Source organism: Ambystoma mexicanum, chromosome 6p, assembly GCF_040938575.1.
Source record: "Ambystoma mexicanum isolate Mex_15411 chromosome 6p, UKY_AmexF1_1, whole genome shotgun sequence".
NCBI classification, from domain to species: Eukaryota; Metazoa; Chordata; class Amphibia; order Caudata; family Ambystomatidae; genus Ambystoma; species Ambystoma mexicanum.
In genome coordinates, this window is record NC_090935.1 from 225,803,908 (window position 1) to 225,826,843 (window position 22,936).

The window sequence follows — 22,936 nt, forward strand, 5'->3', positions numbered from 1 at the left end:
GTATTATATCTGCGCCCTTCAAATGCCTGTCGAGCCACAAAAATTCCTCATGACAACGCTACAAGAACTGATCCCCCTGCTAAAGCAAGGGGACTGACTACATGGCAACCTTGGATATGAAAGATGCTCATTTTCATATTCAAATGTTCCCAGCGCACAGAACATTCTTGCGTTTCAAGATAGCAAACCAGCACTACCCAATTGAAGGTACTACCCTTCGTCATAGCTTCGGCTCCAAGGGTATTAACCAAGGTACTGGCGGTGGTGGCAGCGCACCTGCGCAGGGAAGCAATACCAGTGTAGCCTTACCTGGATGACTGGATGATCATGGGGGAAACAACCCAAATTTGCAAGCAAAATACACAATGAACAATCAACCTTCTCTTTCAATTGGGCTTCTCGATAAACGAGAAAAAATAAAGCCTCCTACCGAACAAGACAAAACAGTTCTTAGGAGCCGTCATAAAAACAGAAGAATGGCTAGTCTTTCCATCAAAGAAAAGAATCCAAAACATACTTCTGCAAATACCTCAGTATCAAGCCGGTGACTAGATAAGTGTACGCAAAGCTATGCGTTTGCTTGGCATGATGGCATCTTGCATTTCCCTGGTCCCACACGCACGATTGCGCATGCGCCCAAAGCAGGCGGGGAGTGATTGACGAAACTGTGGTCTCAGGCAAGTGGTCAGTGGGCCGATCTAGTGGTGGTTTCGTCAACACTAGTACAAGCCTTACGCTGGTGGACAAAGGAGAACCTGTTGAAGGAAAATCCCGCCCACCACCCGGCAGTGCAAGCGGTAGTTACAATAGACTCATCACTCTGCGGGTGGGGGTGGCCCATCACCTTCATCTCACAGCACATGGTCTGTGGACTTGCATCACAGCACAGAACCATATCACCCTGCTGGAACTTCTAGCAAATTTCAAAGCTCTCCAAAACTTCGAAGCACACCTAACAAATCAGTATGTATACGTTCTCACAGACAGCACCACTGCAATGTTCTAGATCAACAAACAGGGGTGCACACATTCTCCAAATTTGTACACGTTGGCATAGAAAATATATATATAACATTTTTTCACAGTGGTGTTTCCCCACGCTAGGCTTGTTCGCTATAAGAGAAAACAAGCAATGCCTAGACTTTGCGTCCAGGTTTCCCCAACCAGACTCCAAAGGGGAACGTCCTATGGATGAGTTGGTCAGGGAAATGTGCCTACGCTTTCCCCCCCCCAACTCCACTTATGAACAGGGTAGTGAACAAGATTCACAAAGAACAGATGATGCTGATCCTAGTGGCTCCCATTTGGGCGGGACAGCCTTGCTATCAACATCTGCGCAAACTGGCGATGTACGATCCAATCAAGCTCCCCTACCAAACCAACTTGCTTTCCCAACACGGGGGGACAAGATTACACCCTTAACCTCACTCGCTGAACTTGGCAGCATGGCTCCTGAAGTCAGATTTTGGACATCTTCACTTATCTCAAAGGTTTATGGATATCCTCAAGGAGGCACGTAAACCACACATCAGACACTGTTATTTTGATAAGTGGATACAATTTGTAATTTGGTGCCAGTCAAAACAAATAACCTGATAGAATGTACACGAACTCACGTTCTTCACTACATGCTTCACTTATTAGACTCAGGGTTAGTATTTAACTCCATAAAGGAACACCTGGCGGCGCTATCCACTTACTCCACCTCTCAGAGTAAAGTATCATGGTGGAAAATACCTGTCATTAAGGCATTCAAGGAGGGGGTAAAGAGACTCCACCCTCCAATATCAAATCCATCGCCAGGATGGCACCTTAATGTTGTACTTGCAAAAATCATGGGAGCCACCTTTGAGCCTTTGCATTAGTCAAGCCTTAAACATCTCACATATAAAACAGCTTTCTTGGTGGCAATCGCCTCCGTAAGAAGACTCTGCCAACATCACGCATATTCAGTGCAAGACCCTTTCTTTGCTATCCACAAAGACAAATTAGTTTTAAGAACACACCCTAGATGTTCACCTAAGTTCATTTCAGAATTCCATGTAAACCAATCCATCGAGCTTCCAGCCTTCTTTCAGAACTTGACTAGCTCAGCTGAGAAAAAACTCCATACGCTAGATGTAATGAAGATGGTCTTTTACTATGTAAACATGACAAGACCGTTCAGGAAAACAGACCAACTGTTTCCGTAGCACCAGGCAGAGGAGACTGCATCTCCAAGAATGCCATCTCCAGATGGATAGTCGGATGCATACAGCTTTGCTACTCTTCTTTATCAAACAAAACACAGCCTTTCATACCGAGCGCTCACTCCACAAGAGGCACAGGAGCTACTCTAGCCTTTATCGCAAACGTCCCGCTGCTACATGGAGCTCAGTACACACGTTCACTCAGCACTATTGCATTGACACACTCTAAAGCAGATACTCGGGTGGGGCAAGCGGTTCTAAAAAATCTATTCGCCGCTGGACCTTCTCACAACCCACCACCTTTGCTCACTAATCTATGCATAGCATGTGATCTAAGCAGATTCCACATGTATCAAAAGGGATACATTGCTCACCATGATTGTATTTCTGATGCTTGTATCTGCTTAGATTCACATGCGCCCGCCCTTCCACCACTTGCAGTAGAAGGTGCATCGATGTTTTGAGCGTCATTTGGCTTTATCTGATACATATCTTCTTTAATACACCTGTGCTCGCGCTACACTTCATGCAACCGCATGTCGGAAACCAAACAATCTGAGGGACCTTGACACGTGAAGGACCATGGTACAGTGGACGTCGCACTAGGGATAGTATTACTGGCACGCCCTGTCGACGTCCCTTTTGGAGTTTCAAAAACAAATGTAATACTTCCACTAGATGTCAGCCTATGCACTGCATCTGAATCTAAGCAGATACAAGCATCAGAAATACGATTACGGTTAGTAATGGATCTCTCCTATTCTGTATTAGATTTTTGTGTTTTTTGTGAAGGCACACTTTTTTTCTAAAGCAGTGTTCTTGACTTTAGAACATAATCCAGTTAGAACTGAGGTGTAGTCTTGCGTTTGTCTAAGGAAATCCAAACGTCCTCAGTGCCCGTAGCAGATATACACTAAAGAATTCTGGAATTGATCTTCTATTTATGGATTGTCTGATTTTTAAGTATGCCAAATATTCACTAACCAAAACTGTTCAGAGTGCAAGAAAACATGATTTGTAGAACTGCGTGTGAAGCCTCTTGAGCTCTTGCCGGTTTTATGAAAAGCAGGCTTTCTGCTTGCTGCTGCTACAGGTGTGAAAGAGAAGTGCAGATGTGTGCAAATTAATGTCTCGAATCTTGATGGTAGATGTAATTGTAGGTGGATTTAAATGTAAGTGTAAGAAGTATATTGATTTGAGAAAGACTAAGACTCCTGTATTCAGTACTAGGCTTCATGTAAAGTTCATTTTGAAATTGTATGCTTGTAGCCAGGATGAATAAGTTAACTTGCCAACTAATGCCTTTTACTGACAAGCTTTGTATTCTGCTTGCCTAGCAAGTTAATTTAGAAATATGCTTGCACTGCCAAAAGTATACCAATGTTTCATATACGGAAGCGTCTTCAAACGGATGATGATCGAGAATGAGACTTAATTGTATTGAGGGTGTACATCTGTGCCAGTTTTGGATGCTAGAATTTCCTGCCTCCACAAAGACCATTGGACTAATTGGGAGGACTGTCATAGAGTCTTCCATTAATTGTTTTGAAGTCTGTGTACTGAAAAACCTATCCAAGCTGCTGGTAAAGAGCTGGGGTAACAGTTTGGGATAGCTTTCATTGTGTGCTGTCTGTTCCTGTACTCACCCTGCATTGTTGATAAAGATTTACGGAACTTGCTTCACCTGAGATGTCAGTCGGCATTGGATTTCCGCAACAGTTTTGGTGCAGTTGGCCTCCGATTCATTGACTAATGGGCGTTCCAGAGGTGTGGTGGATGACGACACCAATCATCACTCCAGGCCGACTTAATGGTAATGTGGATCTCGCTGAGGGGAGTGCATGTTGGTTTGAGAATTCTTTAGATAATTGAATGGGCTGCCTTTATTCAGAGGATGGGTCTCAAAATGTTTAAGATTCTAAATGTTAGCATTTATGTATTGTTTGTCTATGGTAACTGTTATTGTGGTCTGTCAGAGAGCTCTTAAATACCCCATCTGGTCTTGGGGATAGCCGGCCGTCAACAGTCAAAGCACTTCTATCCATACAACACATTTAATAAGGGGTATAAGTGTAGCGAGTCAGTATTCTTGTAAAAATGGCCCTTGATGTAAGGTTTGTGCAGAGTTCAAAACCTATAGACAACTGTCATGCTTTTCCCATGCATACCACAAGACGTTAAAACTTGGAACAGGTTGTCACTCTCTGTTCGTGGACGAGCATTCTATTCTGTACGGTTGCCAAAAAGTGAAAGTGCGTGTTCTTTGTCGCAAACCACTTTCATTTGTTCATCGATAAAACCTGATGGTTTGGCCTGCCTGGCTTTGGATGAAGAATTTTTCTTTCAAGTTGTCTCTGCTGGTTTCTGTTTGAAGCACCCGTGACTGAGATTCCCCTTCTAGTCACCACAGGTCCAGCCTCCTTTGTAAAGGACACACCAATGACGCCCTGCATTAGCCCTTATATGTCTACGTTTCAGCCAGGTCTATTTTAGCAAAGTAATCTGACCAGGATGATCTGTTTTCACTTTTGTTTGTATCCCTGGTCTGTCCTGGACCCACTTTCTGCATATAGACTGTCTAGATGCTGTAGCATGGGCATGGTAACTCATCTGTTGTCATTTGCTGTGTCTTGGTGAAAGATAACAAAGGGAAACTCCAAGAGCAGTTGAAGGTACAAGTGTGAATTTGGCAGTGTCCAAAAAACAGAAAATATTACAGTAGACTCTATCCAGCACTCCCAAGGGAGCCACCACTGAAAGAAACTCTTAACAGATTCCTTGGTTATAAAATCCAGCTATTTTGAACCCTGTTTCCGATCAACCCCAAGCATCTGCTATGCCATCTCTACCAGGTGGTCAGGTTCAATTTCTGATCTCGGATTTAATTCCTCCATGAACCACTGATCAAGTCAATCCACTCCTTTGCTGTCACTTGGAGGCACTACATTGTGATCGCTTTTAGCCATTGATGCAGTGCATGATAGAGGGACAATTTCTAATCTTTTTTTTTGCTGCTCACTCACGACTTACTGCAGCATTTTATAGGTGCCTTAATACGTCCTTTCGTGTTGATGCTACAGCTAACATTTGTAGACCTTTTCTTGGGGGCAGATATTACGATGGTAACTTTGCTTGCACATAGAACTTCACTGATCAATTTCATATTTTGCACAAATGTCCTTATATTTGTCATGATCCTGTTGAGTTTCAAGTAAAATTGCAAGTTATTGGGCCTCATTAGTTTTGCCGGTTCAGTAAAAGTGCAGTTAGAACTGCTGGTAATTCCAACACAAGCACTTTTGCAAAAACTACTGAGGTCAGAGTGATGTTACAAATTCAGCTACTGCTGCGTGCGCAAGGGGGCACTGAGCAGGACCCAGCTGCCGGAGAAGAGGCAGCAGAAGAGTAGTCCCTGTTAATGTAGGCCAAAGAAATGATCTCAAGATGTGGATGTCAAATGTGTACATTGATTATTGTAAGATATTTGGTCAAAGTCTGAATGCCCAAACAGACCAACTTGGCAGTCTGCACACTCCCTCTTTTTCTCGCAGTCTGTTTTGCCACCACATATAATACACAATAGCAGAGTCTGGGGTCCAGTAGTATTGTCTCACTACGGATCGCAATGGATCCCACTATTCCTCATCTAAAGTTTGCTATTAGTGGAAATAGGTTTTGGAGCTCATTTAATACTGCATCTAGTTACACGACCTCTGGAAGTCACACTGGGCTCTATTTCTGAGCACCGTACAGTTCTATTGAGCTTCTACGCTAGTGAATTTATTAGGATTTGATCTATTGTGTAAAACAAGTTTCTCCTGATGCTATTTAGATGTTCTAGTGCATGAACTATATGTTAAGAGTCTCCAAATATGAAAGATTAGCCATGCAGCATCAGCATCACTCTTGTTGCAACAGGGATTGTTGGACTGAGTTTCCTCTTAATTTTGGTCAATGAATGCAAAGAAAGTCCCTTCCATCCATCCCACTGTACACAATTTCAGAAGAGGGGAATACAACCGGTCATTGATTCATTGTACCTGCCTGTAGTCCTTGCACTACTCCATTTTGCCAGCAAAGAAACCTGGCAAAAAAGACACATTGAATGTGAAAAAGACCTCCGCTGTATTAATGCAGCTTTTCTGTCTGATTTTCCATGCGTTTCTAATCCTGAAAGTATATATATTTTTGTAATATTCTTTATTAGAATTTTACAATAGAAGTAAAAAAGATACAATATTAGTCAAATAAGAATCAAGTAAATAAATGCAACACAACCTTTGTACAGCATTTATTACTGCAGTGTATTTTACAGTAGAAATGTTCTACATTCTTTTCTAGAACTGTACATCCTGCCAATCCAATATTTATTTCCTTTTTGTTTCTAAAGCTTGTAATATCAATTTTACTAGTTTACCACAGAGGTATGTGGACGTTTTAACTCCTTTCTCTGATTTTAAAGCGAGAACTTGATGTTTTGGCCTTCAAAGGTGTGGTCTGTTTTGATTCAGTACAACTATGACCTATTGGCACGCCCCTCATTGGAAGCTTGCAAACCAGATTCTCTCACTGTACTGACTGCTCTTTCTTTGAAGGGTCATAGAGCCTCTAACAAAAGGCTTGGCTTGTGTCAGATCGTGTCCATTATATTGGTCATGAAATCTCTGCTGGGGGGCGACATCTGTCTGAAGATCTAATTAATATGTTACTGGAAATACCCAAAATCAAATGTGGATTCTTCGAATGGTGGCTAACTCTCATCCTAACCACTATCCTTACCGTAATTCCTATCCTAACCCTTAAACAGGCAAAGTCGAGCCCCCAAAAATACCTCCCTGTCAATTATTATAGCAGCACTTCATTTTTGGCTACTTCTCAGCTGCATTTTTTTAGCCTACTTTTTGCCTGGCTGCTTTTTCACTGCAGAGATATTTTCACCACGACTTTTGCACTGACTACATTTTTTCTGGCAACATTTTCACTGGATAACGAACGTATGCATGGCTACATCTCACGATGCACAACACAAACTACGTTCCTGCTCATCCATTGAAACATACAGATGATCATTTCGGTTTTTGGTCTGCACAGTGCCTTTTTAAAAAAAAATGTTTTACTTCCAGGCTTATACGCTGCACATCAACCTCTTAAAGGCCTCTGTGGACAGAAAAAAACGTTTGAGCCGTACCTCGTGTCTTGCATCAAGAACATTTCTGATTTAACTTGAATTAACTGGTGTTTCAAGATGAATCTTCCATGTTTTCTAATGTTATAAAAGCATTTTACACTGCCTGTTATGAATTATGGACCTTAATGCTCATTGTTGTGATGGATTTTCTGAATCTGCCCTGTGGCTAATTTGTGATAGGCCACCCTATTCTGATGAATTGGTGCAAACACTTGATTCTAGCAAACTATATCTGGGTACTGTGATTGAGCAGCAAGGCTTAGACTTGCGAGGACGTGAGAGTGGTGAATGGAAGTTATGCACACACAACACATGTATTTATTAAGGTCTTGCACACCTTAACAATTCAACTTCATGGGTAAGTTACATACTAAAACTTTAACTATTACTACATACACATTCATCTTGTAATCTAAAACACTAACACTTCACAATACATTTATAATTACATTTATACTGTAAGTGTAGCAACACAAGTGATTAAAGACATAAAAGGGTAAGTAATCCAATACATTGGGAACAAATAGGTTGAGGAGAAAGAAGCTACCAAACACCATACAAAACCTTGGTATTAAGGTTCTAACCTTAAAAGGTTCTTCCCTAGCTAGAAAAGAAAGGGTCTAGTGTCCTAAGTCACAGGTCCCAATAAGTTGTTTAAGGATTATATTAGTTCCTTTAAAAAGATTGCCAAAGTCTTGCCTTGAGTCAACAAGTAGTTGAGAGTTTTCAATGGTCTGTTAAAAAAAGAAAAAAAAGTAATTCTTTAAAATACCCTCTCCCAATCTAACCACTTTAGGGCAGACCCATGGGAGATACCAGGCAAAAACACCACTGTTCAGGGCTAGGCTAAGGTGAGATGGGGCTAGAGCTTTGCACCCCTGCAGCCCCATATAGACTGGGGTGGTGTTTGGGATCAATGGGTATATTTACTCACCCCTGGTGTAACCTGGGACCACCATTTCACTCGACCTTCTGGATGTGTGCCTTGGTTCCATTGGAGGAAGCCTAGGGGGACTGTGTTGCAGAGGTCACGTTGGGCATCTAGTTCTTTGGTCTGACTAGCTTGTGGTTCCATGCTCCGACCAACTGGATTCTGGACAGCTGGACAATATTTCAGAACCACCACTCCAGTGACGACCTAAGGAAACTCCCAGGATGTGATGCAGGTGGCGAACAGCGATGGCCACTTGACGGACAGGGCAGAAATCTTTCCTAACACGTTTGGATTGAAAGCAAAAGCACTTTTCTGCATGCCATGTGACAATACCCCTTCATATAGAATGTGCTTGAACTGCTGGATCTGCATCCATCTCCCCACATTATTGATTGAGGCTTTCCTATGGCACCATTCCCTTTTAGTAGGGCATCATCTGCAGTGATTTGTGATTAGTTACCAGATCCAACAGCGGTAAATCTTGTTCTCGTCATTATTCGCAGATGGGCTTTACTGACCATTCTTCCTCCTTTGGAAGAAACCTGCTGCAATTCGGTTATCCTGTCCTTCCACAGGCATTCTCTGCTACACAAATGGTGGTTCCCCGTTTATGGGTATTGGTAAATACAGTTATCCAGTATCCACCAGCACTATTGATACCAGCAAAATGTCCTTCTCTTTCGATAAAGGTATTTCTTTTACTAAATCTGCTTATGAACCCTATCATGGGACCTACTTTATATGTGAATTCTCAAACTATAGTTGTACCTACGATTGTGATGAAAGATGTTATCTACCATTAGACACTTTTCCAAATGCTCACCTCCAATCCGGCTTGGAAACCTTTTTATGTATGTGATTTTAATGTCTGGTACAGACATCAATCTGAATCATAACTTTCTCTTTGTCTCCGCTACTAGAGAAAGTGGCAAATTACACCTGGTGCCCCCTTCACTGATTATTAATGAGCATTTATGGAAATGCAGAATCAAATGGCCATTAATAACATCCTGGCCCCAAAAGGAGGTATATTTGCCTTAATTGTATGAATGTTGTACATGTATCCCAAAATAGAAAGTGTTTCTACTACACAGAGAATAAGTATACAGATTTGGTCCCTTTGGCCATGTCTAACCAATTCTATTGTCTCACAAGGAGCTTCTCAGATCTGTGGCATCCTGTGGGTATATTGTTGCTATCCTTTAGTAAACATTTGCAATACATTCCCAAATCAGATGAGTTTTCAATTATTTGTAAATAAAAACTGTTAATACTTTTGAGTTCAAGAGGATTCTGTTGATGGACAACCAAAGATGTATTAGGCCTGGTTTCCTGAATAAAAGTGTTTAAAGGTGCAAGGCTAGTTGTATTAGCCTCAATAGGGGGAAATGTGTGGAAGAAAAATTGAGATACTTTTATGTTAATTTTTTCATTAATTTGCATATGAACGGAAGATGTCTTTTTCAGAGACTGCGCCCTTATACAAAAGGGCCTCATGTAGACTCCCTTTTCAAATAATATGCTTGTAGCCAGGATGGAGAAGTGTAACTTGGCGACGGTTTACCTACAGTATTTCAAATAACTTTTTTTCGAATGCCATAATGTCAAACATTTGGCCGAAGGAAAAAAAAAATGTGAAATGTCTTTTTTTTAAAAATTTTCTGTTCGAAATGGGGGGGGTTCCACCCAACCCCCCCTTTTTATTTTAACCCTTTTTTTTACTACCGAAACCAAAAAGAACATGTAAATAAAAAAACACATTCGAAAAAACATATTTTCGGCCAAATGTTTTCGACATTGTCATTCGGAAAAATGCATTCGACATATTAACTGGATACCCTTGGCGACTTATACTGTGTTTACGGACACATTTTGTATTCTGCTGGCAAGTTATTTTAGAAATATGCTTAAACCACCTTAACTGTAGCCATATTTCATATACAGAGGCAGATTAAAGTGACTGGTGATGGAGAATGCAGGTTTTAATTAAGATTGCACATCTGTGCTCTTAGATACTTGTAAAGTTACCCACCAGGCTAGGCTTGCCTTGCGCTAATTGGAAGAACTGAAATACTCCTTAGTGAAGTCACAGAATCATTCATTCTTAGTCAATGTACTGAAATACCTATAAAAACTGCTAAACAACTGGTGGGGTAACAGTTTGGGATTACTCGGGGAGTGTGTCTGGTCTAGTCTGGTGTTCAACTTGCAGTGCAGCTATTAAAGGTTTCCTGAATGAACCTTACCCAAGATTGGAGACACTCGTCCGATTTCCGCAACATAGGGTTGTTGCAGAACAGATATTAACTACTCAATCTGCAGGCCTAAAACAATTTTAGAGTTTCTCATTCACCAGGAGTTTATTAATAATTTGTCCATTCACGTAATGTTTGGAAGCCTGCTCCTGCAGAAGGCCATTTTGGAAATCTGCAGCTTAGAATAGCAAAATAATTTGGTATGTCAAACCCTGGAGTCACCTATATAACCGGCCCCAACTGCCAGTTTCTAGTTTTCTACCTAGCTGTTGGATGTACTCGTACTTCCTGGGTCCATCCCTTTTGCGAGAAGTATTTTTACAATTGTCCTTTTTTCTTTTTAGAAAGGAGACTTAATTTTGTGTTTGGATGTGAGGACTTCCTTCCTATTTTTCTCAAACAAAATCACTCTAATTTGGATTGTTTTAAAGCTTGTGATTACCTCCATTACCTTAAGAATGTATGCTGTATTAGCTTGGCTTCACAGCATACATCTAGCACATTCCCTTACTCGGCTACACAGCAGGTGCGTCACATGTCTATTGTCCCTAAATGTGTCACAGTAATTGTAGCTTCTGTGCCAGAATCGCTCTGACTCCTCTCCGGTCTTAAGCGTGTGCAGCTGTAAGGAAGAGGAACCGTGCTAGAGTATAGTGTGGAATTGGTCATAAACCGACTTTCGGATGTAGGTAAAGGGCATTCCTCTTTTGGGGTCTTAGGAGAACATTGGTCCATGGCAGAAAGTTTCATCGCAGCTTTGGGCTCAGAAGGCTGCTCTGAGATGGCCCGCCCTTGTTCTGGACACACTGGACTGGTTTCTTCCATGGCTACTAATGTACTTGATATGTGCTGGGACCCTTTTCTATGTGGACATGGTAATGTTACCGACAAGTGGCTTTAAGAGCTCTGCTCTACACAGTTGATCAGGGGTATTCAGGCAGACCGAGCCTGAAGAGTCAGTCGTGCTGTTACAGGCCCATCCTTTGGAGAAATTCTCTGTTGCCGGAAGCCCAGAAGACTTACATTTATCTGGCAGAAACTCTGGGATTTTGTCATTTTATTATGCAGGCCCAGGAAGAGTCATAACCGACCCGATACATGGGCACCTGAGTAGTTTATTTTGAAAAAAGATATTAAAGACCCTGCTACCACATTTTTATTTTCAATGACTGTGCACTAGCCACAGCTAATTATTTCCAACATCCAGCAGGTTTTGGGCACTTCTGTGTCATTCTAACCTCCTGCAGATGCCATGACCTCATGAAGTTTTTCTTAACTTCACCTGGCACATTGCTCATCTGTTTAAGAGGTGGGTGGTCTGCCCACTTCCTGATGTAAATCGTATTAGCAGGTAGATGTTCGGCCCTCTGACAGGTACCTGCACCTTTTTTCTATGCAGTCCAGTCACTCCTCCGGTTCAAGCTCTGCACCAGTCCCAATAGATGCTCTGCTGAATTGCCTTCTTCAGCTCTGTGCCAGAGGATCATTTGAAGGTTGACATTATGGATAGATTCTATTTGGATGAGGAGTAGATGAATAGACATTTTAGGGATGTGATGTCTATGGCATTGACGGGTGTCCTGAGAAGAGAACAGGCGTGACTTAGTTCAAATTAAAAGAATGGGTTTGTTTTATTGTGTGTTAAGGGGAGCCTATGCTGGGCTTTGTGGCTAAGCCATGAAATAAACATTACTCTGGGCATGCTTTTTCAAAAGGTCTTGATAACAAATAAGAATAACCCTTTTGTAATTGGGGGCAAATTTTAATCAGCCCTAACAACAACTTTGAAGAATATGGGGCCTTGCCCTTTCCACTCAGGAAAAATAAGAGCAAGTTGTTGGATGTGGCAATTTTAACTTGTTTCTCTCCGTCACAATTTGGGCTTTGCACCGAGATGGGTCTACAGTGCCTCCATCCTGCGTAGTTGTTTCTCATTTCTTGCTTTAGAGACAAGATTCCTATTTTTTTCTTCTTTTTTTATTTACCGCAGAATGCTGCAGAGGAGTTTACTTTTCCTTCTCAACCATGGGAATGAGCACAACAGCTCTTCGTTATCGGGGCATGACTGATGCAGTGGCCCAGTCTATTTCCCAAGGAGTGGTGATGCCTACTTGAAAGGTTGAAATTTGACCTGCAGGATAAGGTTTTAGACCTGCCTTTTGATTGAAACCCCCTCTTTTCTACCCAGCATGCACAAGGTATTGCAATAATACTTTTTGGTCTTCCAGGGATTCATTTGTACTTCTGTCTTCTGGAAGATTGGCTGATCAGAGTATATCGCTCCATCTAATCTTGAATTTCCAGTAAATTAGAAATACAAACTGGACTGCAGTGCAAAGGCTTGAGGTCTCTGGACATTTTGTTCGGGTGGCCTTTGCTTACAAAGAGGATTTTGTCTGTCAAGGCAGCCACCCATGTATTCCCGTTAAAGTCCTTAGTTCAGGGGGCAAATTCAAGCTGCAAACTACCAGCCATCCACAGCAAAGTCACCTGCCACCTCAATTCTATACAAACACAGAGCACACTGTCACTTGGCAAAAGTCAAACGTCACTATCCAATGGCTAGTGTACATTTTGTATCCTGCCTTTTTGATTTCGGCCTTAATGCTGCTTGCACTCATGTGAGGCCATTTGCAAGGCTATGGATGTCGAAGCTTCAGTATCCGCTGTGCAGATAGTGGGACCAGCATAGTGATTCACAGCACAATCTGTTGAAGATATCCACCTATCTGTTGCAAACTCTGCGTTGGTGGCCTCAGAGGAGCCTTTATACCTGTGGGGGAACAGGGTCCACTTTTGGAGTCCATGTCAATTTACATTGACAGCTGGCTTCGAAACCCATTGCTGCATTCTTCTGGCACATATCCTTTGATCTCCACAGGAAAAAGGGGCACATGTTTAATAGCTAAGCCATTTTTCTGGTCATTAATGCCTTTCTTCATGTTCTCTCTGAAAAAGTGGTGTAGGTTCACAAGGCCAGTATCGGTGCAATGTTTTATGTGAACATACAGGCGAGCACCTACTCACTCTTTAATTGTGGCAGGTCAGCGTTGGTCTTTGGCTATTGCAACCCTTTACCTTTCCAGTGGTGGTTATGTTCAGGTTGTCATCAACAGATTCACTCTTCGTCATCACTCCCCCATCTGCCCCCCAAACCCCACAACTGGGATCTCTACCAACTAGTAGTTCTGAGCATTCAGATTGTGTGCTTTATTAGAAAGCAGTACAAAAAAGTTGAGTGCTGTTTTATCATTGTGGATTAGCATCAACCCTCTGAATGCATCTGTAGATTATGAAGGTTCTCATCTGACCAGCACTGGCATTACTGGATTATTCAAACACACTTTGAGCTATCGGATCGTATTTGAGAAGTTGTGAACGTCTTTTTTCTTTGTAGATTAGTCATTGTTTTTACTGCTTCATGTTTACCAACAAGTCTGTTTTTCTGTAAGCTTCCCGTTATCTCTGAAAGACTACCTTCCTTGTTGCTGTCCCTTCTGCCTGGAGGGTGAGTGAACTTAAACCTTTCCTATTTAAGGATTCTGGTATGCTTTTCCATGTTTATAAGGTGATTTATTTATTTTTGCTTTTGTTACAGCGCACAAAACCCTTGGGTATCTAGGCACTGGTTGATAAGGTGGTCTTAAGGACAGTTTGTTCCTAAAGTGCTGTCATACTTCCGTTTGAACAGAGCAGATGTTTCAGATTGGGTGCATTCGGGAAGGATTCAACTAGGAAGCGTAACAAAAGCAAGTTGATGTTTGTCATAGGTATCTGTGGAATAGCATTAACCCTCTAAGGAATCTCTGTACAGTTTGGACATGACATTTATTTGTACAGTATTAGAGCCTTTCGCAGGACTCAATGCAGCAATGGCCAGGTGGAATGTAATGCATTTTAAAGACGTATACCTCCATGATCTTCCTGTTCTAGTGGGACCTTTGAACAGGAGGTACTAATATTTTTCGGTGTTCTACCTTGACAAGTTGGGAAGGATAGAGTGATTGGTGATTTAGCTAATTCGTCTGTGGCTCTCCTTCCTTCATGACTCCCCAGCCAGCCCCACCTGTGTTTGTGTGTGTGGCATTGCTATTACAATGACCTAACATAAATTGGAACTGGAGTTTTGGTAGCTGGTGTTACATGGTGGTGTGGATACCCAGGCTCCTAAGAATATTTTTCACACCAAGGCTTCCACATTACAACTTGTTGCTTAGTGCAGCGTCTTTTGGTCATTTCTCCAACCTGGCCTGCTCGAAGCATCATCTCAAGCTTTGAAATGGTGAGCTACTGATTCATGGTTTCTGAATAATCATGACTAATCTATTGCTCATTCCGTCTTTCTTTTGTAAACTAGTCTGTAGTCTGATTAGCTCAGATTGTAAATATTGGTTTAGACATTAACCTTTACACTGGTATTTCCTATTTCCTGGTCACCCAAGATTACATTTGGTTTGAAATGTGATGGTCCTGTCTTGAAGGGATTCCATGCTGATTTTTATCCCGGATAGGAGTATCCGTTTCTGACACAGAACATTCCCTTGATCAACTGTTAATTATGCATAGGCCTTTAGGAAGCACTATACTTTCTTGCACTTGCAGAGATTCCGACTGTATCACCATGTCTGCCTACCCTCATTTTACCGCATGCCACTTCATATAGAAAGTCTTGGATTTCTGTAAGCCACGAGTGTGACTAACTGGGTTCAAAATTAAGATTTAATGAGCAGGAGGTAAAACTATCTCCTGGGTGTCAACATGCTACTTTAACATTTTGCCCATTATGTATGATGCATTGTCTTTTAATGTGCAGTAGATATGTCCCAATTCTTCTTTAACAACATTCTCAAATACTCAGTTAATGTTGCATATGCATGTTTGTAAGACTCGAGTTAGCCCTAGGAGCCAGATGTAGTTCCTGGTGGCTGTTGGTTTCAAGCTAAATAGGCTCTCCTAGGCTAAAAGCAGGAGCTAAATAGCTCCCAGCAATTTCGAACCCTGGACTAATCTATGCATACATAGCTGTACCACAATAACTCCACTAGTTAGTCCAGTGTTGTGTACCCATGCTAAACCCACGTTGATTTTTATTTCCAGGCAGCTTATTTTGGAGTAAGGGGGAAGAGTTCAGTGCTGTAGAGGGTGGCGGGGCAGGGTGTGATCATAGGACCTCTCTGTAGTTTCCCGGTTTGATAACCTACAGTACTGCTGAACTATGTACTTATCCACTCGGAATCAGGGTATTTGTGCATGCTAGCTGCAAGATCTTTCTGCCAAATTAGGTGTCTTAAATTGCAACATACACACTGTTCATGTCATTAGGGTATGGCTACCTCTGCAGGTAATTGCTGGACCATGCAGAACATGGCGATCTTCGTTTGACTGGGTAAAGCCAGAAAGCACAGAATAATTCTTGATAGAAGCCTGCCAATAACATGAATAGAGAATGCTGATTACTGCTTTCCGAGTGGTTAAACCACCCACTTCTCACACTTAAAATAAACCCCTTCAGACATAAGTGCCATGCTTTCACGCCATCTGAAAAGACAAAGCACCAGATCTATACCTTGCAGTCAAATGGCTGTATACGAATCCCTATTGGAGAAGAGGAAACACTTTATTCAGAAAGTAGTCACCACCACCTAGCATGGTGTTTACACAAAGCCTCCAACAGATGGGACAGTGCCTGAGCTACTATAGGTTCTTTTCAAAAACACTTCTTGGGTTTTACTTTCTAGATGTGCAAACACCCCCATCTATTATGTCCAGCATTCCAAGTTCAAAAATGATTGGCTCTTGCAGTTTTCATTCACTATTATCCCTGGATAGTTTACCAAATAGATTCCTAATTTCATACCCAAGAGACTGCTGTACCTATTCTGCTTTCCCCTAATACAGGCAATCCAAGGAATTAGTACGACTCCCTGCCTATGTTTACTTGCCAATTAAGACTGGGTACTGTTGTCTGAGTTTACAAGTGAAATTCAAAATCTACAAATGCTCAAACATAAGACCTTGGATTGTACCAGAATATGTATTGTACCCACACAATTCTATTGTGAAATGTGCTCCTAATGTATACAATTAACTAAAAATTTCACTAACCAAATTGTTTCCAGCGCACCGTTTGACTTTATTTTGGAGCCATGTTCATTAACAAGAAGACAAACTAAACACTAGTATGTGTCAACATTGAATTGGTGGACATGTAATGGTCACTCCACCAGTACTAAGTACCTGGCTGAAAACATGTTAAATGTATTGTGTACTTTTCTTCAGTTTCCATGAACCATAAGCTACAAAGGGAATCCCTACCTCTGCTGCAGCCATGTACCTGTACTTACATTGAAATGGTTGAGGAGAGGAAGTAGCTATGCCCAAGAGGCGGGGTACATTCACTCTTCGTTCTTACACATCTGTACATTTGTATATATATATATATCGCTTCTATGACATACCTGTATCTATACTTTTCTTACTGTGACCACCCTTGTAACTATGTAAGCTTTGCATTCTCTTACTGCTGCGTCCTGCTACCCCTGGGTTTGGTGTGTATTAGAAATAAATAAACAAACAAACATTGGATTTGTTTCTATTTGAGGAAATGGTAATTTGCCTCTGCCAGTGCTCAGGTGTTTTAGCCACAAGTCATTTACGACTGTGCAGTCCTTCAACTTTCATCCTAATTCAAGGAATGCTAGCTAGACCTTCCTCCCAAAAGAATTTTGCAAATAGTTTATTATTCTTTCCCAGAACCACTGACCCTTTTCAACATTATGACTTTGAAATGTATGCAATATTTGCTGTCTATGATGTGTACTAAATTTAAACTGAGTTATAAGGTGTGCTGTTTGGAAGTGTGGAAGATACAAGAGTGGAGCTACACATCACAAGCTTATGTTTGTGTTTCCTACTGATGAAGATTTGAAGTAGTTCCTTTCACAAGTTAATTAAATGGGTAGGTGATACAAATATCACTCTGCATGTATATACATTTACTATACATTTTTGCATGATTATACATGTAGGAGTGGTACAATTTTGACTTGAGACTGCTGAAGCCTTTAGTCTAATTAAATCAAATTAATATAGATTACATATAGTCACGGTAATCAAATCCTGATTGAACACATGTTTTTGGAAGTTCAACTATCTGGCTATTCGAAACATGGTCCAATAGTCAATATTGTACTTGACCCTCGTATCTTCTGCACTCTACAGACATGTTTAACAAATCTCTCAAAATGTTAACGCCCTAAAAATAACATATCACATAGAAGGCTGACTAATGCTTACAAGTATTCATTTGCTTACCACAACATCCTATGTTTGGTACGTAATGGATGGATTTAGAATCTTCTTACAGTAATTTAAATTTTATTTGGACATTACAAATGTTTGGCATCTTAAATACCAGCAACAGGAATGCCCAGTTCCATGAAACCTAAACATTGAATTTGCTTTAAGTAATTTCAGCACATTGTCTTTGTAAAAATCTGAGAACTCTGCAGTGTGAATTATACATGCCGAGCGCTCCAAACGTCTTTGGGTTGGAAATGTTATCTAAACAGTCAATGTTCCCATCAAAATGTTGACCTTTTCAAAATTCGGTGATGTGAATACTTCAGCACCTGTCAGCTTTTTGTGACCATTTTTAATCTTGCACATTATCATGTAACTTTCATATATCACATTCTATGCTGTGCATGCTGTATTGTGTATTTTCATTAAACTGTGCAATATAGTACTTGATGTATGATTGCAAACAGTCATAGCTTGTCGGTTAACATGTAAAAACTGCCATTGCTCCAGGAATAACATTAACTGTGCAATATGATGTATACTAAGTGTGACGTAGATTTTAAAGATAATCTGTTCATAAAACTAGTTTTGACCACCTCCTATTTAAGTGCAGTAAACCTGTCCGCTGTAGCCAGTTTGTGATTGTGGAAATTTTTGTTCGTTCATTCAGCAGGCTGGGTAAGAAAGAGTGTTAGCATTGTTTAAGCCTTTTCCCCTTTTTCTTTTCTTTTTTAATAAAACATATTTTTTGTATTTGACTATGTAGAATCTAATTTTATGTTCAGTCATTTGAGCATGAATGCCTCAAAATTGCCCTTTTTGGATGTGTTGATAGTGTCTTGTGTGTGTTATGTACTTTTTGACTTGAGTTCTTCTGACTAATTGCATTATTTAGGACGAAAGCAAAATATGCCTAGGTAACTTTAGATTACAACTCCTTGACCATCGACCATTTGCACAGTTTAGAAAAAATCTTGTTGGCAATTGTTGTTTTTGCAGTTTCTTTTACTTAACATCAAATCAGCTTGTGTAAGTTGACATCGTAGTATCAGTGGTCATTCTGTCTTTCGTTCCTTGCTTTATGTAATCACAGGTCATTCTGTTTAGTCGTTTGTCCATCGATGTATATGTTGCTACAAACTGTAAATCTTCAGACTAGAGCAGGGAGCATCTTTAGTTCGTAATATTTCCACTACTTGCCAACTAAAGTATGGCAGGATAATTCTAAAGGATGAATTATCCAATGATTGCCTGCTTGCCAACTAACTTTGGACCTGTAGAAAAGGTGCACGTTATTGTGCTTGGAAGTCGTTTAAGGAAATTTAGTGGTGCTTTTTGCACTCCTTTCTGTGGAATATGAGTGGCCAACCATTATTTGGAATGCACACCATCAGATATTTTGGATTTTCTGGGTTTTGTTTCGAGAAGTATTTGAACAGCATAAGCAGCTATCATTACAAACCCAAAACCACCCTCCAGTGGTGCAATTGAAATGGGTAAAGCAAGGCTTTTTGTTCATTATTTTCCTAATTGTGTATGGATGGTTTAATTATGCCTTTACTTTCTTTCACAAAACTCTCCCTTTTTGAGCATGTGTACTCACGAGGGTAATATTAAGAGGGTTCTCATTTTAGCAATAAACACTACTCTGCTCCAAAACCAATGTAACTAGTAAAAGTGTTGGTTCAAAAGCTTCTGTGAAAGTCGCAGAAAAGAATATCAGGCATTAAGCTGCTGAAACTCCTGGTAGGTCTTAGTCCACTATAAAACCAAACACTAGGCTTGGAAACTGATTGATTAAATCGCTTTACTTCAGGCCGCCTTTGGAATTCTTCATTCTGTGAATTCCAGTGCCATTTGTGTTTTAGGAAAAACAATGTCTTTATGGGTAACCTTTTTTGCTCAATGATAATTTGTATAGCTATCGTCAACTACTGCAACAACGTTATCCTCTTGGAGAAAAATCATCATCATTATTCTCACTCTGGTGCCATCTTTCTATGAAGGGCTTTGAACACTTAAAAGGAGACCTCTACACCATCTTTAGAATGTCTTCTTTGGTCATTGGTAGCTGTATACAAATGACTTACCATGACTCAAACATCTTTTGTGGCATTCAATATACCACTGCTTCCCTCTTACCACCTCCTCTCCTGGAAGTCTAAACACTTGCTGGATATTAGCTAGTGGTTCTTAAACATTTATAAACACTGTTTATTTGTAACTGCTTCACAAATCTCGCCATTGCTTTTTCTGAACTTTACTGACAACCATAAGGTCTTTGTGCTGGAAAGTCCCCATTCTAAAACTTCTTAATTTGTGATTGTAGAATGTTGTCTGAGCGGGTTCCAGTTCAGGGCCACAAAGTAGCTTTCCGAATGCAGGGACAATGGTGGCTCGGTCTCCAGGAGCATGTTTTTAATCTGGTGTTCCCTGGACTAAAATGTGCAAGTTAGGATTCTTATCAAAAAAACATGGACTACTCTTGCCTTTGTTGCATAGCATCAACTGTGGAACTCTCTTTAGCACCTTCACACGTGTCCGCCTCTCTGTTCCACAAGATATTTCAGTGCTGATCCCATCAAGCAAAACATTCTAAAACTAGAGGTGCTTGCAATGTCAAAATTCTATTTTTTCTGTTAATTGAAATGATATAATCTGCATTGTCCGAAGTTAGCTAAGATTGCATTTCAAAGAAGACCTTTCCTTATTTACTGCATTTATGGATTTGCACCTTCTAGCGCAAGGTTGTTACTTAACAAGGTCCGGATCCAGAGCAGGCTTTTGATACCTACATTAGCATTCTACTCTATAGAGGATGTCTGGGCCCTTGACTTGTAAGCTGGGGGACTCAGTAAGATCGAAATCCAATGTTAATGAGCAATAGCCTAACACAATCACACTGTCTGTATTCATCCCAGACCTGTAGTTAAGTTACAGATGTTTAATGCTTGAGTAGGAGAGTCTATTGACATTTTCCCGCAGGTTGCTGTTAAAAATATGTTCTGTTATTTGATTGTCTCTTTTGCGTATAGCAAGAATTTCAGAGCAGAACCAGCAAGATGGTTGTTAAGCAAGGCATGTTCTTTATCTGTTATTGCGTTCCGTGCACACACCTCGCTTTCCTGTGCAGAGATTGCACCATTCAGTGTAGTTCTTTTGGAAAAGAAAACATTGTGCTTTTCTACTTTCACATCATACACGTGGAATTGAGCAGGTTTACTTCTTGCTCTTGTTGATTTAGTCTTCAATGTTGACCAATTCATGAATGCTTGGTTCATGTTCATTCCTTAATACTTGCCCGTTTGTGTCATATAGGTTTTTCGTGCTGTGGAGTAAACCCCTAGTTAAAGGCGCCTCTACATGTGTGCGCCGTTAGGGAGTCACATTTTCATTCCTATGGAGAGGGCCTTTGCGTGGTAGGTTTCGTGATGCTTCAATAGCTTATTCTGTTAATGTACATTTTGAGCATTTCTCATCTTGCTTGGTTTGTTTTAAGAATTGATGCATTAAAGCTTGCCAGAAAAGTATGTTCTTCCAGTTTGAGATTGTAGAGTTTTGATGACTTTTGGACATCACATGATCTTATGGCAGGTGCATCATTCTATTTAGCGGTAGATGGCCCACTGAAATCTCATTTGAAATTGGATTACTTTTCACTGCAAAACGTTGTTGCGCTGAAGAATTTGTTTTCTATGTAGTATCAAGTTAACATGGCGTTTTATATATGTATTTCTGTGGCATTTGTATGCGTTATTGGTTAGGAGCTTCAAAGTTCTAGTGTTTGCCTCCAACACCACTGTTCTAGATCTTTCTGCCATAGTGTCTGCCCTGAGGCATGTGGCAGCCATGTTGCTTTTCTGAAGTTGTTTTTTTTTTTTTTTAAACTTGCTTTCGCATTACTGGCCAACTATGCTTTTCATTGCTACCTAGGCTTCCACCAATTACGATAAGAGAATTCCTGGAAAGTGTAGCAAGAGAGCAGCAAGTCCTGTCAATTTATATAATGAATTTTCCTTAAATTGTCACATCCCTTCGCTATCCCTCAGGGGCGCATCTTGGTTTTATAGCTTTCCTTTCGGTAAAGGACATTAACTGATGCCTAAACCAAACAACTGAGAAACAATGCACTTTTTATGTAAAAGCACCTGTCCAAAAACATCCGGAAGTGTTCTAGACATAGATAATATTCTATTTAGGAGGGTCTCTTTTTATGAAATTCTGCTTAAACCTGAAAGGTACTGTTTCCTTTGCTGTAGAGAAAGGTTCACTTGTGCACTGTGCATAGGTGATGAGAGACCATTTCCATATATTTTCAGTTATTCCAGGCTCTAAATGTACCATAACCTTTTATTGAGTCATATTAAACATTAAAAGCCTTTTTCTGGATCAAGTTCACCACATGAAAAGCAGGTGTTTCTGTGGTCCAGCAGCATCAGCACAAAGTTGTGTGAACATTTGTTTCTAGACTGGCTAGAAGCATAAAAGGGTGGGCTAGAATGTGATAGAACTGCATTTGAGCAGTTGATCTGCAAAACTGCATCTTTTCAGACGCTAAATAGGTTACTAATATTAATGTGCTTATTGTGGCATACTTTTCAGCTTATTCGTTCCGTTTTTATTGAGTTCAAACAGCCATGTGACCATCCTGGCTGTATTGTGTTTTGTATGACTGTTGTGGGTAACCACAGAAATGTCAAACGTCATCTGACCAACGTTCATTATATATTTTAGCACAGCGTTTAGATGCATATTCTATTTTTCCTCCTCAGATGGAGCACCAGTGGTAGCCCATTATGATATATCTGACACAAACTCTGACCCGGAAGTGGTAAATATGGATAACCTCTTGGCAGCTGCTGTGGTTCAGGAGCACAAAAATTCTGTAATTCATCATAACACCGGAAGAACCTGGCGTACAACTGGGTTGTTGGAGGAGTTGAATGCTGACACAGGTTGGTCCATTTAATCAGAATTGTAAGAGATGCACTCATCCGTTGAAGGCATTTGCCAATTGCTACTTTCCGATCTTAATGAATCAAAGTTCCTTTAACAGCCACAGTTTTTG

General features: G+C 40.6%; 1 protein-coding gene across 2 annotated transcripts in view; it reads left to right on the forward strand.

Annotated features, from left to right (window-relative positions):
- ARK2N (arkadia (RNF111) N-terminal like PKA signaling regulator 2N) overlaps positions 1-22,936 on the forward strand; it is a 430,001-nt gene that overhangs the window by 261,364 nt on the left and 145,701 nt on the right. Inside the window, exon 3 of one of the 2 annotated variants that reach the window (XM_069626911.1) lies at positions 22,641-22,823. The exons of the other annotated variant lie outside the window; for it this stretch is intronic. Within the exon in view, the coding sequence (XP_069483012.1) occupies positions 22,641-22,823 (183 nt within the window). The remainder of the gene's footprint in view (positions 1-22,640; positions 22,824-22,936) is intronic. 2 annotated transcript variants of the gene reach the window in all.